Source organism: Streptopelia decaocto, assembly GCF_964273445.1.
Source record: "Streptopelia decaocto genome assembly, chromosome: 5".
In the NCBI taxonomy this organism is placed as follows: domain Eukaryota; kingdom Metazoa; phylum Chordata; class Aves; order Columbiformes; family Columbidae; genus Streptopelia; species Streptopelia decaocto.
This window is the reverse complement of record NC_138659.1, coordinates 68837671-68854821: the sequence shown is the minus strand read 5'-3', so window position 1 is coordinate 68854821 and position 17151 is coordinate 68837671. Positions and strand designations below refer to the sequence as shown.

Here is a 17151-nt window from a genome sequence, read left to right as displayed (position 1 = left end):
CCAGCCTTGAAAATCCATAATCTAGTTTATCTGTTAGATTTCAAAGCATGATTTTGCATCTTCTGTATCAAAGTTGAATTTCATCTACAGTATATTAACCAGCTGTATCTTCAACCATTTGCTCTTTATCTTGTTGAATTATCCTCCTACTTCATTAATGTAACTGTCAGGCTTTCACAACCAGGGCACCTTGCAACGCTCTGGAAATTCCTGCCTCCATTTCCCTTCCTTCCATGTACTTTTGATTATTTTCATACCTGCACATCAGATAAGCGGAGTCATTATGGAAATCATTTCTTTTCTTACTAAAGAAATTGCTCTTGCGTTTTGTGCGGGTTGAGTTTATCCTAAGGTCTGTCATGACAGGTCCTTGTCCCACACACAGGGCTTGGGGGGTTAAAAGGCACGTTTGGAGGGGACCAGGATTGCTGTATGTGGTGTCTGGGGACACACAGAAAGCAAATCCAGCATTTTTCCATCTATGGAAAACAGGTAAATAGTCAGAGAGCTCATGGAATGAGGCACAGGCGGCAGAGTCAGCGACTGGCTTCTCCAGAAGGGTCAATCCAAAGGGAACGCTGAGTCTTCCATCCAGCTGGCTGCAGCTCTAAGGACAAAAATAACTAGAAAGGCTGTGTTGTAGGTGCCATTCTGGTTACCGGTTCTGCCTAATAGAAAATTCTCTTCTTCCTTCGCCTTCCTACGGAAGCAGCTCTTTGTTTTCACACAGCACACAACGCACAAGAGCCAGCTCATCGTCTGTGTCACCCACACGTCAGGTCCCAGTCTGTGAGCAATCACAGGGCAGGACTAAATCATATATAATGAAGTCTAAAAGTACTAAAGCTCCAGACCTATTTTTATTAATCATCTAATTACAAGAGAACCTTCTCCCCCTTATGAACTAGCACATATAAAAAATCTCAGGACAGATCTAAAGCCCCAGCTGAACAGAAGATTTTCTGAGAGCGTTCATGAACCAAGCTGAGCTATGAACACGTATCTCTGAACAGCTTCAGGTGATAATAAAACAAACCCACTTCTGCGTAACGCACCCGGTGCAGGTGCAAGATTATATATAGTAGTTACCAGCCCAGTCTATCTTCTGTGTTGTTTTTAAACGCTGTGCACATGAGGGATGATCATCATCCCTCAGGAGACCGGACGTAATAGGATGCCCTCTCGAGTCAAGGCTCATTTGCCCAGTTCCACATTGAAGTAGTTTATTTTGAAGCAGTTTATATACATCCACCCTTGCTTCGTTCTGCCTAGAAGTGTCTCCACTATGGCCAGGCCCTGAGAGCGGCTTTAAGAAGCAGAGAGACATGACGTGTGACAAAGGGCTCACAGCTGGGGAAAACATGCCCATAGGGACAGAGCAGCAGCCGAATTAGGGACAGGTAGCTCTGCCTTTCCATCCCTCTGCTCACAAACCGCTTCAAAGCCACCAGATGCTGGAGGGCTCAGTCTTTTTCCTCTCATTATCGGAACATTTCCCTTAACCGCTCTGCTCATGGAAATGTGTGTGGTCCTAGTAAGATGCCTTCCCCTGTAGATCATTCACCTTTCCTTATCGCTTTTCCAAACAAGCAATCCAGCAAGAAATGGGGAGAAAATGACGGGTTAATTTTAAGCATTTAGTAAAGAAAAGCACATATACACAGATGAGGGAAACAAAATAATCCCACTGTTATGTGCAGAGCTGCAAAGAACCTGGCAGCACCACTCCCAGCCAACCACCGTTATCAATTTCCCCCCAAGCTGCTTTGAGATGTTTAATCATTCTCAACCACTGCCTTTAATAGTTTCTAATCCTCTCTTCTTATAAAATTCCTCCCAACGCCTCCCCGAGGGGGACAGGGAAGGGCTGTGGGGTGGAACCCCAAAGAGTTCACAGGGGGAGCCCCAGGAGCAGCCCTGACCTCTGCCACCCACACACCATGAGATTTCTGGAATAAAGACAATTTCAGCCCTGTTTCCTCTAAACTCTAAAACTGAATTTCCCCTGAAAAAGCGAAAGGGCAGAGCGGGGCAGCCCACCGAGCACTCACTCGCTTGCCAGGGCTGTATTTTACCCCATCCAGGGTATTTTACCCCCAAGATACCCGGCAGCTCGCAAGTGCAGCTGCAGATGAGCAGCGATGCCTGTCCAGGCCAGCTTGTGGCATCCGCATACAAAAATGTACTCCAGCCCCCGGGGATTTCACAGATTTACTATCGGTGAAGGGCAATAATCACTAAAGGAGGAGCAATTATTCCCAAATCATTTAGGATTTAAAAAATCATTGGCAAGAAGATGGAGGTCAAAAGGTGCACCGTCAAGGGAAATAAAAAAACTCTACCTGTCAAATCTGGGTTTAACTTCCTCCCTGACTGCAATATGGTAAGAAAAGAGAGAAAGATATAAAACTGAAAGGTCACATACGCACTGAAAGCAAGAATTAAAAGATCCCCATTCGTGTTCACATTTTACACAGGGATCACACCATTAATCTGTTCTATTATTCCGCGGAAGTTACTTTTTTTTAGATCAGCTACAAATTTACTACAAAGAGCAAAAATGCAGTGAAACAATCTCTCCAGTTTTACAAGTCATTGAAGAATTAATTTATATTTTCCTAACCCGTATGGCTGGTGAGAGATGGTGCGTGTGGTTGTACGCATGTAGTAAATAAAACCCATGTGTGCCAAAGCTGAGCGAAGCCACCGCTCTTGAGCAAACTCAACCCAGATCGGCATGATGATGGAGATGAACATGACCTCCAAGAATCTGGGGGTAGGAAGGCACAATATAATCCCCACTGGACAAACGTCTGCGGCACAGGAATCCCCATCACGGTCAGTGATTTTACTGGTGGTGTCTGGTCACAAAACCAGAGCTGAGTGGAACATTGGAACAGGCTGCCCAGGGCAGTGGTGGAGTCACCATCCCTGGAGGGGTTTAAAAGGCGTTTAGTCGAGGTTCTTAGGGACATGGGTTAGTGCTAGAATTAAGTTATGGTTGGACTCGATGATCCTAAGGGTCTCTTCCAACTGAAATGATACTAATTCTATGATTTTATGACTGACTCCTCTTGCCCACAGGAGCAGCCAACACTAGTGATTCTCCAGAGATGCTGGTAGGGTGGTGAATGGGAACCCCGCGTACCTTTTGACTGCAAACAGAGCTTCGGCATTCACTAAAACCACAGAAAAATGTTTAATCAGAAAAGGAACTACGGAGTAAGATAATGAATGAGGCAGAAAGACAATTTCCATCCTACGCAGCCATGCCCGTGTTGCAGTGCAGTCTTTACTAGGCCAAGCTCAGGTGCGGTACTTTGGAGGCTGGAGCTTATGGAGGATGCAAATGAAGAGGTGTACAGAAGGAAGTGTGCAAACTTCAACAGGATATTTAACCAGTTAGTGTTTCTAGAGGCAAATATATTTATGCCTAAGCATAATAACTTTAATCAAGCTAAATGTGCCAGAGACATAAGGAAATAAAGCTTATAAGCAAAATCTTGATCAATGTATGAAACAACTTTACACAAGAAATACGAGGCATTTACTTCTGTCCCTATTCTCCTTGGCCCAACTGATAATCCTTTAAGCTTCAGGATCTCATATTCCTGTTAATTATGTTTCTGTTTTGGAACCACTACCTGAGCAAACACATCGCACGTGGCCCCTGACCTGGGAGAAGCCGCACAACAAGGCAGGTGGAACAAAGAAATAGGTTAAACCTCCAGGGTAGATTTCCAAAGCTTGGAACTTGGCTTGGCCGCTTCGGAGGGGCCATCGGCGTGGTGGCAGGTCCGGGGTGACCTCCCTCCGCTCTCACGCGTCACTAACTCCCACCTGAGACTTGCAGGTGGCAGAAATGGGAATTGGTTTAACTACCAGTAGTTTATGCACTCCGGTATGACCTGCCATAACTCCCATTAAAGCAGGACAATTTGCTACAGAGAGAACTTTTTTTATGGTTATATAAAACCAGCGGAACCTTAACATTATTTAGGTTTTATTGTAAAGCTGTAAAAATCATCCGCTGTTACAGCTGCCTTAAAACATATGAATTAGGCATTTCAGTAACCTTTAAGATGTGTTATTCTTTGTCATATTACTGAATCATAAGATAGGTCTGGTTACCTCTAAGAGGTTTAAATTTCCAATCTATTAAAGTAATACCGGCAATCTGTTATTTCTAGGCCATTGAGGAAAGGTTAAAATGAAAATTGGACTTTGGGGAGTTGCTCCTGTTCTAAGTGCAGGTTGAAAACATCTCGGCAGCAGAAGGCAAAGTCAGGGTCTGGGTGAGAAGCAGTTATCAAGGGAAATGACTGGTGATAACTTTATTGATTAAAGCAGCTTGAGAAATTTCAGGTTCGCCACTGCCTAGCATTACCGTGGTGAGACAGCTTTATTAAAAAGGTATTTTTCATTAAAAGTCAGGTGAAAGAAAACTGTAATACGTTTGCAAAAGCACAGCTCACCTACAATGGTTTAACGATGGGATGGATTAAATGCATTCCACAGGTGGAATAAATTATTGGCAAACATTTTATAAAAATAAAGGCAAGTAAAACCAGTCCTTGCCATGTCATTACAGATGCAGGGAAGCATTGCTCATTCAGGAGAAAGATTAAAACGTGATACAGTGCATTACTAAGGAACTTATTGAGCTGCATATACTGAGTTTTTGTTATTGTCTGTCTAACTAAACCAACCTGCAAATCCTTCTCAAAAGAACATTAAAGTTGCAAGGTCAAGCGCTCAAAAGTTAGGAAAATATGTTAGAATTCCAGTAGTTTGCTCTGCTGTAATTTGTTGCTCTTATGCATGTGCATCATGATCGGGGTCTAGAAAAAAGTCTGTGTCAAAATATGAATTTAGTCACTAATAGCACTGTGAATATCTGGCAAAGAGTGGATAAATAGTAGTGTCTGCTGGCGACTATTACAGCTTTTCCGTGCCCAAAACAAATCCTCCTGAAGCCAATGGGAACCACTCACTGAGGCTCACCCTATGGAACCATTTTTTGCCAGCTTGGTGATGCATTAAATCAGATTTTGTTCCCTGAAGCCAAGTTTTTGAGGCAGGAGTTGTGGTGTCCTGCCGCATCCCTGTAACAACAGCCTCCCTGGGTGCCAGGGGCTGACAAGATCTCGATATAATGTGAAAAACAACGTCTGAGGACAACCACACCGTCCTGCCTATGGAAACAGCAATGCCCCTACACAGAAAACCCCAAAAAGAGGGTTTCCATTTTTCCCTCCTACTCCTGCACACTGTTTGAAACACAAACCTTACTGCATCTCACTTAGACAAACAGTATCCAAGAGCTGAGCTCAGTGAGTTTTGGTTTCTTCCTCTGCTCTTTTTTCCCAGCTACTTTTTCCTCAAATGTCATTCCGTGTCTGAAATGGATTTTTTGGTTTGATGGTTGGATCGAATAATTGCTGTGGCTGTACCTGGGATCCCGTGTTCGGGCTGAGCCACCTGTGACTGGGAAAACATCGACAAGCTGAAGGGAGCACAGAGCAGAGGAGCTGGGAGGCAGAGGGACCGAGTCCCAGGGGATGCTGCTGAGACCTAAACACACAGTTTTACTCAGAGAAAACTACCGTAATGACAACAATTCCACAGGTAATCGGAGGGAGGAAACATCCAGGAAGACAAGCAGTTATTTTGGTTGTTACCTGGAGCAGAAGTAGCAATAAGGAGACGCAGTTTACAAAAGAAGCATACCCACAAATCTCCGAACAAGCTGCCTGTGCCACGAGATCCACCCGCTGTGAACACCGTCCCCGTGGTACTTACAGAACCCCAGTTGTGTGGCTCACTGAAAACTACTCTGGACAAAACATTAATAAACGTGGAGCGGGGAACACTCCTACAGGGAAGAAGATGGATTAGATGGCCTGCTAGGTCTTTTCCATCTCCCCATTCTATAATAAAGTAAAACCCAAGCACATACTGAATTACAGGGCCATAATTTCATCTCCAAGCTCTGGGGACCTACAAGCCACCCAAACTTCACTCCTGTTGTTTATAATGTCACCAAACCCCCCTGATGGAATTATTACGTTGTAATTCACTGCTGTCTGTGAGTCATCTCATACTCATCCCTGTGTCCTGTGTGACATAACAACAAATCAATAAAAAGGATCTGGGCACAACCACAGAGAGGGGAAAAAATGGGCTGTACTAAGCAAGTAGGGAGCATCACACAGTCAGCGTGTTTCTGGAAAATGTAATGAATCCCATAACACAAGAGGAGTGTGGGGTCAGTCAGCGCTTCCCATTCACTGAAATTAGAAAATATCTTACTTCTGCCTTTCCCTTTTGCTAAAAAAAGGTAGGCAGTGTGACACTAAATGTCATAAATAACATTTTGGCACCGTGCTGCAGCCTCCAGTCACCAAGGGGACTGCCAGGCATCGGGGCACCTCTCATCTTGCGAGGCACATCTTTCATAATTTATTGGGAAAACTAACTTTTATTCTTTTGTAGTGTTTTCTTTAGCCTCCAAATAAAGGAATTTCACAAGAGAACTGTTTTGAACTACATGGTTTGTTTTGAACGGTATGAATTATATGCTCCGGCAGGGGGATTGGACTAGATGATCTTTTGAGGTCCCTTCCAACCCCTAACATTCTGTGATTCTGTGATCTGTGATTCTGTGCGAAGGCAAATAAGAAAGTACAACACAAGTGCAAGAAACCGCGGTGGAGAATGGAGGGATGGATGGAAGACTCTAAATTGGGTAGAGGAATGGATAGCACGAGTCACAGCAATGAGAGACAGATGGGAATGAAAAGGGAAATAACAGGCAGTCAGAAAGAACCCTCAATAAACAGAGAAAATAATGTCCTGCTGTTCAGGTGGGTAACAAGTACGCACAGGGCAGAAGAAACTCAACAAGTCAGCATTTACCCTCTTGGCTGCCAGGCCACTTTTGTCTACTTTGCATGACTTGATAGAATAGGCAAAAATGAGGGTTTTCCCCTCTGAAGCATTTTTTTCATGTTTGTTTGTTTCAATAACTCACAGGAAGATCCCGAACACAAATATTTCTCTGCACACTGGCTCTGAAACAAAATATTTGCACATCCACCCAGTTTCCCATGTTGTCCTGACCACATTCCCTTCAACTTCAGCTGTAACTTTCCATGGATGACAGCAAACCACAACCAGAACAGCAGCAGTGGGTGTAAGCACACGGCACAGGCAGTGGTCACGGCATCAGGAACCTCACCTGCTGGGCTGGAACTCCCATCTCTGCTAAGGCTGACTCAAAGAACATTCCTGCTGGTTTCCCCACTACCTCAGCTTCAATATCACAAGCATACTGGAAAAGAAAAGAGACACACGAAACATGCTGATCAGAAAAGGATTTGTTCAATTCTGTAACTCCAGTCAATTGCATAAAAATTATGTGATTGTTGATTTTTACCCTTAAATGCCACAATGGAACAGCAAGCGAAGGCGCATGTCAGAGAATTTGGATAGCACAAGTGTTTGATGCTCTCTGGCAGGAGACAAAGTCCTCCTGAAACATCTCAAGTTACAAACCTGTTACATTCTCCATCACGAGAACATTCTTCACGCTTGGGCCCAGTATCGCCCATTTTTGTAAGAGCATCACTCGTCAAGAAACAGCAAATACCCTTCACACAAAATGATCAAAAGCATTAAAAGATGTAGAGGGTTTCTTCAACCACCAGGCATATTAGTAATGATTCAAGTGACCAGCCAGATATGAAAACTTATCTTCCTGCAACTGAATATCAGTACTATGCTGAAAAAAGACGTGTTTCTAGCTTATTCCTTATTAAGCCTGAACTTAATTGGGAGGCAAAAACTCTCCTCAAAACTCACATAGATATAAATAAATGTGCTGCAAGCATGCATTATATCCACTATCTTCTCTGCTTGTATACCACCTTACTTCGCTTTATTCTCTGTATTCACTGTGTATTTTTTAGCCTCTCTGCAAGCCTATAAAAGGGATAATAATGATTCTCTCCTTCTCTCACCCTTAGATTGGGTTCCCGTTGTGTACAGAATTAATCAGGCTTAAAACTAGGATTGCACTAAAGTATCTTGCTGAATAAGAGCCTTTTGCTGTAAACTGTGGACGGCAAGGGCTGTGTTAACAGCACCACACCAAACATAAGACGGACCTTTGGTTTTTCTGGGTATCTTGCATAAAATTTTCCAGGTTTTTCTTTTCTGACTCATTCATTTAAGGGCCTCACTTCCAACAAAGGCACCACGATGGCAAAAGTTCACATTTTAAATACAGAAAAAAATGAACAAAGCCAGAAAAGAAAATGAATCCGCTCGTCTTTAGACTGCAGCAAATGATTTGCAATCTGTGGAAACTTCCTCCACCAAGGTGAGTAATTACGGAAGATGACCCATCTTTATACCAGTTACTCTTTTAACAAGGTGCACAGAGCGAGTAAGCAAAATGCAGGCTATAAAATACCTCTAATGCCTTCATATACGCTCCAACATCAAGTTTCAGACCATCGGTTTCTTTATAGTAGCGTCTGGAAATGAAAGTGATAAAGTTCCAATGAAACGGCAGTTAAATAGAAAGAAACCATGTTTTATTATTTCTGTGCCTATACAGATGTCCATATGGCTGCAACAAAAAGTCAAGTCATCAGAAACTCCGCAGCCTCAATTTAACGCCAGGAATTAAGTAAAGGACGGGCCGAGTATCGCGCAACGCGGGGGAAAAGATCTCGGACCAGACGCCCATCTGGGACACAACTCCCCTGCTTCAAAGGGATTTCAATGCCCTCATATCGGGGATAAACTTGGCCTGTGTTTTATCACAGGGAGTAACGAACAGCAGTTACTTTGCTCCTCCTTTAATCCGAGATGGAGATCCCTTGGCAGATAGGAGAGGAGCGCTGGCACCAACCAGCAAGGGGCCCCAAGCTTGCTATGGAGACCATAAAATCACTGTTTTTACAGTGGTTTTCTTCGACTAGCAACTCACACTAATGCAGGTTTTCCAAGCTCTCCTGAGCAGGGCAAAGACACGTTTCCATATGACAGGGTAAAAAGGATGAGCAGTCAGATACGGTTTTATGCCTTATCCTTCTGCCATTTTCGATTATTCAGCACAGCCTCCCTTTAAAATGACCACTTGACCTTTGCTAGAACAGCCATTAACCTTCTATAGCCTAGCGTAAACAGCTTAATTTTCTGACAGTGGCATGACAGAAGAAATTACAAAGCCAATTCCCACTCTCAGCCCAAAACAGATGCTAAATGTAAATCACTCCATTTTCAGGAGGAGGGCATTCTGCTTCAGTGACTCTGACACTTTGGGTTTCTATGGAATGAACTAAAACTTCAGCCAAGATCAACCTACTTGTAGGCACTGTGTTAAGGGCCACCCAGTTACACCGATGCTGCACGTTAAAAACGAAGCTGGACTTTATATATGGCCCTTTGCACCAACAAGGCTTCTCTAGTTATGTGAACAATTAATCCAATTTATAATCTCCCTTCTTCGAGTCAGAGAACTTACCTACCAGCATAACTCATTCAGAACTCACATTCATGTTACTTAAATGATCAGTCACTAAAAAAAATGTGCTCGTGGTGAAAACTGAGTTCAGAATATCCCAAAATCTACGCTTTCTAATGAAAAAGAACATTTAAAAAAAATAACGGCAGGTCTGGTTTAGAGCTGTCTACACCAATGAGTGGTAAATGAAATATATGCTTTTAAATACAGAGGGTACAAAGGCATTTTTGCATTGATCATGTTGCAAATCTCAAACAAAGGTTGATTCTGTATTTCCTTTTGAAAGGTGGCATTACCTAGCGCAAAACCTGGTTATTTTATGTACAGCTGCCATTCTGCTGTTGGCTCAACATTTTCTCCTCGTCTTTCTAACTGAGGAACCGTAAGGATTTTTCACTCATGTTGTAGGATCAGAGCGCGAGCGTCAGGTACAACAACACAATGGATTTAACTGCTCCTTCCCGCTGATAAGTTCTACCCGGCTGGATCAATAACCCACAAACTAAGAAGGGTTTTCATGCCCATTACGGTCTGTTGAACCACAGAAAAAAGCTGTCGCTACAATTTCCTCAAGCTAAACATACAGAGTCTTTTTAAAGCCCATATATTGCACAACACATAAGAATAACTCCTTCAAGACTGTTGGGATTTGTAATTACTCAGCGCTGACATTAATATCTCCTGTTTAAAATCTCCAAATACATCTAAGTGAATGGTTTTAAGGAAACATCCAAATTCGCTGGCAGGATATTTCCTGCACGTGAACACAGGAGGTTAAAATTTACCTTTAATGTTCAGAGAATAACTAAAAAATATCTTTTGATATTCGAACTATCAAATCTGTCAGATGCAAAGCACAGGTGCTTTTGCAGGTCTTCGCCATACACACCAGCCCAGCTACTTCTCAGCACATTCTTGGATTCCCCTCTTAGGTCTTCTCGGCCACCGCACTTTGCTCACAATCTGAGAACATCTACCCCCATCTCCAACATAGTTGGGGTGGAGTGTGTGCAGCGCAGCTACTTCCATAAAGAGATAGAGTAAAATGAGAGGGTTTCTATATTAGCAACTAAATCTTGGCTTCTCACTCCTCATGTATAGCAATTCTCAAGCCACCAACATAAAAGTGCTTCCTTGTGTATGACATTTTCATACATATGTTCAACCTGCAAAGACGCTAACGCCAAGTTTCAGAGACAGCACCTTTAAGTACCACTCCAACAGAAAGGAGTCATTTATGTCATATAAATCAATAGCCACATCCAGTGTCAAGTCTCAACCACTACAAATGGAAGAAGAAACCTGGCTGACTGTTGCCTGAAACTGAGGATTTTTTAAAGTTGGTGGTGTGAATGCCCACATCGATATCTGGCCTTTGTTATGTACAAAAATACTGGGCAAAATTAAAAACTATAGAGACTAGAGGCAGAAACAAACAGTGCTTCACTCACCCTCTGCCAAGGGAGATCAAAACAGGCTTCTCCATCCCAATCAGAACTCGGAAAGCTTCATTCAGGTTTGCATAGGTGAAGTTTTCTGCTGCGTCTCCGATAACCACGCAGTTTGGGTTCGCTTTATCGATCCCAGCAAATTCAGGGACGAGATCTGCGGAAGGAGGAAAAAAAGTAAGTAAAATCCACAAATCCTTTACCATTTCAGCTCCCATTGGAACCGATGGTTTTCCCCCAGATGTGTGTTTGCTTTCATTTGTTCATCAACACATTAAAATAAAATAAAAGAATACAAGTCTGATCTGAATCAACTGTTCTTCAGACTCCTTCTACTCCTGCCCGGATCCTGCTGTATTTTAGTGTCTCAGGACTAAGGAAAGGCTTTTCCCTGTAGGAAAACAACAGCGGGGAGCTCTTCCCCCCACAAGCTATGGGAATTCAGTACTCTATGGCAAAGCCCACGTCTCTCTGGGGTGTCCCCATGTCCCAGCACTGCTGCAGTGTTGTCCCACCGTCGTGCACGAGCAAGTGCGGCCTCAGGTTGCGCTCCTTCAAGATGCGACAGGCTGCCGGGGCCGGGGCCGTGACTTCGGCCACCGAGATGTCAAAGCCCAAGCCCTGGAGCTTCTTCACAAACTGCTCCCGCGTCGCTTGGGTCTCGTTAGTGCAGAACCGCAGCTTCAGGCCAGACGCTTTGATCCTGTCGAGGAAAAGCCACAGAGGGTCAAGTGGGTAGAGAAAAGGAGTGAAGAGTATCGGCTTTGCTGTTCTACGCATAAGTTGCGTAACATGCAATAAAAATGCAAAGACGAAATGCCAAAATAGGGGCAGGATGACTTACCATGACGAAGATATACCTAGAAATAATTATGGGCACTAGAGACGCAGTTTTCATGTGCAGAGCCCTTCCTATAGCATGTAAATGTCCTTCTGGAGCTGAGGTGGCAGCAGATGCGATGCCCACCATCCCCGGCCACCAGTTGGTCACACACACGCTCCCTCCACACACCAAAAAACCCCCAAATCCAGTTCCTTTTCTTTAAACCGGTCCACGGGGGTAGACACATGCGACCTGAGGGCACTGCACAGCCATGAGTGCTGGTTGTTAGCATTTTAACTGGGATTTGCACCTTTCCACCCATCAGTCACGGGCTGCGGGGATCTGCTGGAGGTACCAGCGAGGCTTTGCACTTCTGCACACCCCAGGTAAGAAGCCAGAGAGTTGCAGTGATGCTTATAGCAACACCAGGGTGGCTGCAGTTACATTTATCACTTCATCTCTCATCAAACACCTGTGCTGCTACTTGGTGGGTAATCCTGAGAAATATGGCACTCAACCGATTAATCAATAAAAGTTTGTATGTTTATAAATTCATATTAAAATATTATTACATTTCTTTGCATCAGGATGAAATAGGACTTTTCTATTAGGATAGCCCCTGCATCGACTCTCAAGACAACAGAACGTGGTGGGTTCCTTTGCTAGGGAAGATGATCACAGCCGGTTGGTGTAAACACCGAAACCACCTCAAGGCAACGCATCCCATGATGAACTTTCCACCAAACGATTCTTAGAAATCTGGTCCTGACCCAGAAAGCCCCTTCCACCCATTCAAACCGCACGCCAGCGTCTCCTTCAATAGCTCAGGTGATTCATTTCTTTCTTATTATTTGTCTTTCCTAATCATAGGTATGTGAATTATCAATTACACTTAGTGGTTAATTGCCCTTCATAAAGATAGCTTTTCTATTTTAAATTAGGCAGTTAATATATTGTAACTAATAGCATCCACTTGTACGTTATAAATATATCTTCATTGATTGGAGCAGTGAATGTGAGATTCGCTCACAAGTTAATGAAGCAATTGAGTGAAGAAGTGCAGGGTGTACCCAGGGAATAATTATTGTTAATGAATTATGATGTGACCTTCTCAGAACAATGAACAATTGGTGTGACAGTGGGATGACAGTATTCCACATCTGTTATTCGGAACACGGTTTCAGCTGTAGTTAAAAAGCAAAGCGGTGTAATTTGGATACACAACGAACTTTAACAGAGCGCACCATGGTTAAAAAATATCTTATTGTAAATGCAAAGCTTATCTGCCTACTCTTAGGAAAACAACCCCGTGATTCATACCTGCCTGGAAGCAGACATTTGTTGAATAAGAATCCATCCTTTCTCTTCCTAAAGGTCAACGAAATGAATCCATGATCAACACAATTCGCACAGATCATTGAGCACCATCACGGGTCAGCTTGGTGGAAGCAAAGACTCCATTTTCCTACACTACAAATGTAACTTCCTTCTCAGAATTTTAGAGGAAAAACAAGAGTTACCGCTTCTGAAAGGTCTGACCAAAGCAGAAGGAGTCTGGACACATCCTGGACGGCTTCACGCCTTTGTGGCCATCAGCAATCACCACGTCAACAAATGAGCTCAGTAAATGCTCAGGATGAGGTGGGGTCTACAAAGAGTGAGGCCAACATGGTCAGAAGATGGGGAGTCCTCTGGTGAAACATGGAAAGGACTCTCAAAAAATACTCTAGAACACTGTACAAAAGAAAAATCACCAAGAACTCCAAAGAGGACATCTCTCAAAAAAACCTTTTCAATGAAACGCCACCTTTTCCTTCAAAGTCAGCATCTCCAAAGAGATCCTCTGCTCACTCTCTGCAGCAAACAACCGTTAACCCAGAGCTTAAATAACAAGGGAGAGCTTTTAACACCACGGGGGAAATCCTGGCTCTGCTCGTGCTTCCAGTGAAACTCCCCTTCAGTTTTCATGATCAGGTTTTGCAGCAGGAGGAGCTAAAAGAGACGACTGAAAGGTCTGATGGAGGCGAGAGGCTTCGCATAGCGAGCCAGTGCGGTGCTGGGGACACCACTGGTAAGATGGGCGGCTTAACTGGAAACCTTGAGCTACTGAGCTGACCCGGCGTTCACACTTCAAAACGCACGTGCAGAGCGAGTTACTGCGATTTCTAGCGCCGGCACGCATGGGGATGTGAGAAGAATAAAGAACAAAACGAGCAATGTGAGGCTTTATCAGATTAGAGAGGGAGGAGAGAGAGGGAGATTATTAAGAGCAAGGGATTAGATACCTGCAAGTACAGAAGAATGAGGCAACACACACTTTATCAAGATCTCCACCGTATTACAGATTTATCAGCATCTGTATTACAGATTTATCAGTGTCTACACTACAGAAGCCCAGGCGCACCCAGGAAGCCACATCAATCAGGGCTGACTTCCATCCACTGCGCTCATGATAAAGATCCCAGTCAGATCCAGAAGCACCAGAAATCAATCCCGATTAGAGCAAAACCGAGCACGTGGACCGGCAGCACCAGCTCCAACGCCGCGGTCCAGGTAGCTGTGGATGTCCCAAGGCCACCTCTCGCTCATCATCATCATCACCGCCCGATAAACCCGCTGTTTCCAACACGACTGCTCACACCAATCCTAACACCCATGGGCAGGAATGAGGGAGCTTGAACTTCACCTGCGTGCGTGGAGCTGCACATGAAGCTTCTGATTTTTTGGGGTGTAACAAACGGTGAACTCGGCTAAAAGCATCTCTGTGGCAGAAGGAGTATGTTGGATTCCCTTGCCGAGGGGACAGCGGAGAGTGCAGGGCAGTGCAGTTACAGCCCTCCAGTTGCGCACTGGTCATACTGGGACGGCAGGCACCGGCTGCCTGGGGAGCTGCCACCGCACACAGGCGCTGAACCCGAGGAAATACATCACAAAAGAAACTTCCAAGCCCAAAATTATAAGCGGAAAGATGAGCACCGAGCTAACGCACCAACAGGTGGGTAAGACTTTCTCTAAGCCTTACCAGAGGAGGGATTTAAACCCAATCCAGGTAGAAACAACCGCTCATTCGCACAAACAGTCCCTAAATCTAGAACCGGGGCACCCACTCGGCTCTGGGCACGCCATGAGCACATGTATATGGCAGAGATGGAAATGAGGATGTTAATTCGAGCCCCGCGCTGCCCATCACGCTACGGCGGCTCTTTGAACTGACCTTTACCTCGTTCTGCCAGAGCGGGACACGACGCTGAGTGACAATGTCCCACAATGCAATTACCGTGCGTCAGATGAGCCGGTCCCTTACAAATCACCTCGAACTTTACACATCTGCTGGCTGTCAGCATCTGCCAGGTTCACTCACCCGAAAATAATGAAAAAACTCTCATTATTGTTCCATAACAGGTAAAGCGTTAGGACAATTATTAGACATCCTGACTGACCTTGTGCGGACTCAACCAACTGCCCTTGCCAACCTCGACGGGCAGCTTTTGGGCATATAAAACACAAAAACTGCTCTTTTAGATGATGTAAATGTTATGACACCAGTAAGAAAAGAAATGGCCCCGGGATCTAGGCTGGAAGCCAGCACTCCTTAAATTCATATTGTCCTGCATGTGGCAGAAAGAAACTAAGGACGCAGTATAACACTGAACTTCAGATTTCCCACCTTTGACCACACGCTTCTTGCAGTGAGGGTTTCTCCTGACACAGGAGCAGAAGGAGAGTCCAGGGGGGCAGAAAGCAAAACCCTGGAAGAGGCAACAAGCCAGAGCTGGGCAACCATCCAACGCCAACTTCAAAGGGGTTTAGAAGAGCGCTGGTGATGAGATTTCCAGAACTGGCTTTTTATTTTGGTTTTTCAAAGTGTGGGGTTTTTTTTGTTTGGTTTTGTTTTTAATTTAAAAGAAAAGGAAGCATGCTAAACACTTACGTGAACTCTGGGCAGGGTTAATGTCTTCTTATTGCCTTCTGCAAGCACCATGGTGCTGGGGCTACAGGTAAAACATCTCCTGTCAAGAGATGAAACGGAGCAAGACCTGGACAGGCTGGAGGGTTGGGCAGGGAAAAATTTAATGCAATATAACAAGGGCAAGTGTAGAGTCTTGAATCTGGGCAGGAACAACCCCAGGTTCCAGTATAAGTTGGGGAATGACATATTAGAGAGCAGCATAGGGGAAAGGGACCTGGGGGTCCTGGGAGACAGCAGGGTGACCATGAGCCAGCACTGTGACCTTGTGGCCAGGAAGCCAATGGTACCTGGGGTGGGTTAGAAGGGGGTGGTCAGTAGGTCAGAGAGGTTCTCCTGCCCCTCTGCTCTGCCCTGGGGAGACCACACCTGGAATATTGTGTCCAGTTGTGGCCCCTCAGTTCCAGCAGGACAGGGAACTGCTGGAGAGAGTCCAGCGCAGCCACCAAGATGCTGCAGGGAGTGGAGCATCTCCCGTGTGAGGAAAGGCTGAGGGAGCTGGGGCTCTGGAGCTGGACAAGAGGAGACTGAGGGGGGACTCATTCCTGGGGATCAATATGGAAAGGGGGAGTGTCAGGAGGATGGAGCCAGGCTCTTCTCGGTGACAACCAATGATAGGACAAGGGGCAATGGGTACAAGCTGGAACACAAAAAGTTCCACTTAAATTTGAGAAGAAATTTCTTCATGGTGAGGGTGGCAGAGCCTGGCCCAGGCTGCCCAGGGAGGTTGTGGAGTCTCCTTCTGTGCAGACATTCCAACCCGCCTGGACACCTTCCTGTGTAACCTCATCTGGGTGTTCCTGCTCCATGGGGGGATTGCACTGGATGAGCTTTCCAGGTCCCTTCCAGCCCCTGACATTCTGGGATTCCGTGAAACTGAGCATAATGGTCAAAAGCAGCAATGACTTGTCTAGTTCCAAGGTCAACAGAGACGAAAGAGTTTGAAAAGAGCAGAAATGATCCCAGTCCTTCAGCCTGCCTGGCTGATGGAGAACCAAGGGACATGATGTGGTTTTAGCCAGCGTCTAAAAAACACACTCAAAATGACAAATTAAAATGGGTTTTGCGACAAGACATCGGTGCCAGTCCTCAACAGCCTGCAAACAGTGGGTAAAATCTCATCCAGACCACAAAATGGTGAGTGGTCAGGACAAGGGGAGGTATCAAATCCTCCTTCAGACACTGCTGACAAGCCGGCAATGGGATGGTTTTCCATTGTGTGAGACATTTATCAATTAATGTAAATCCCGAGACTGATCTTGCAGGGTTTTTGCAGGTAAACCTCCCACCGCTGGAGCAGGACACGCACCTGAGGATGGAAAAGGGTTTTCTGGGGTCCAGCTGTGGAAATACCTGTGTGGGAGGAATACACTCGCTC

The 17151-nt window shown here is 44.9% G+C and overlaps 1 protein-coding gene across 1 annotated transcript in view; it reads right to left on the bottom strand.

Annotated features, from left to right (window-relative positions):
- LHPP (phospholysine phosphohistidine inorganic pyrophosphate phosphatase) overlaps nucleotides 1-17151 on the bottom strand; it is a 76366-nt gene that overhangs the window by 52486 nt on the left and 6729 nt on the right. Inside the window, exons 2-5 of the mRNA XM_082053837.1 lie at nucleotides 11499-11686; nucleotides 10987-11140; nucleotides 8477-8540; nucleotides 7241-7333 (exon numbers count right to left, since the gene is read on the bottom strand). Coding sequence (XP_081909963.1) covers nucleotides 7241-7333; nucleotides 8477-8540; nucleotides 10987-11140; nucleotides 11499-11686 — 499 coding nt within the window. The remainder of the gene's footprint in view (nucleotides 1-7240; nucleotides 7334-8476; nucleotides 8541-10986; nucleotides 11141-11498; nucleotides 11687-17151) is intronic.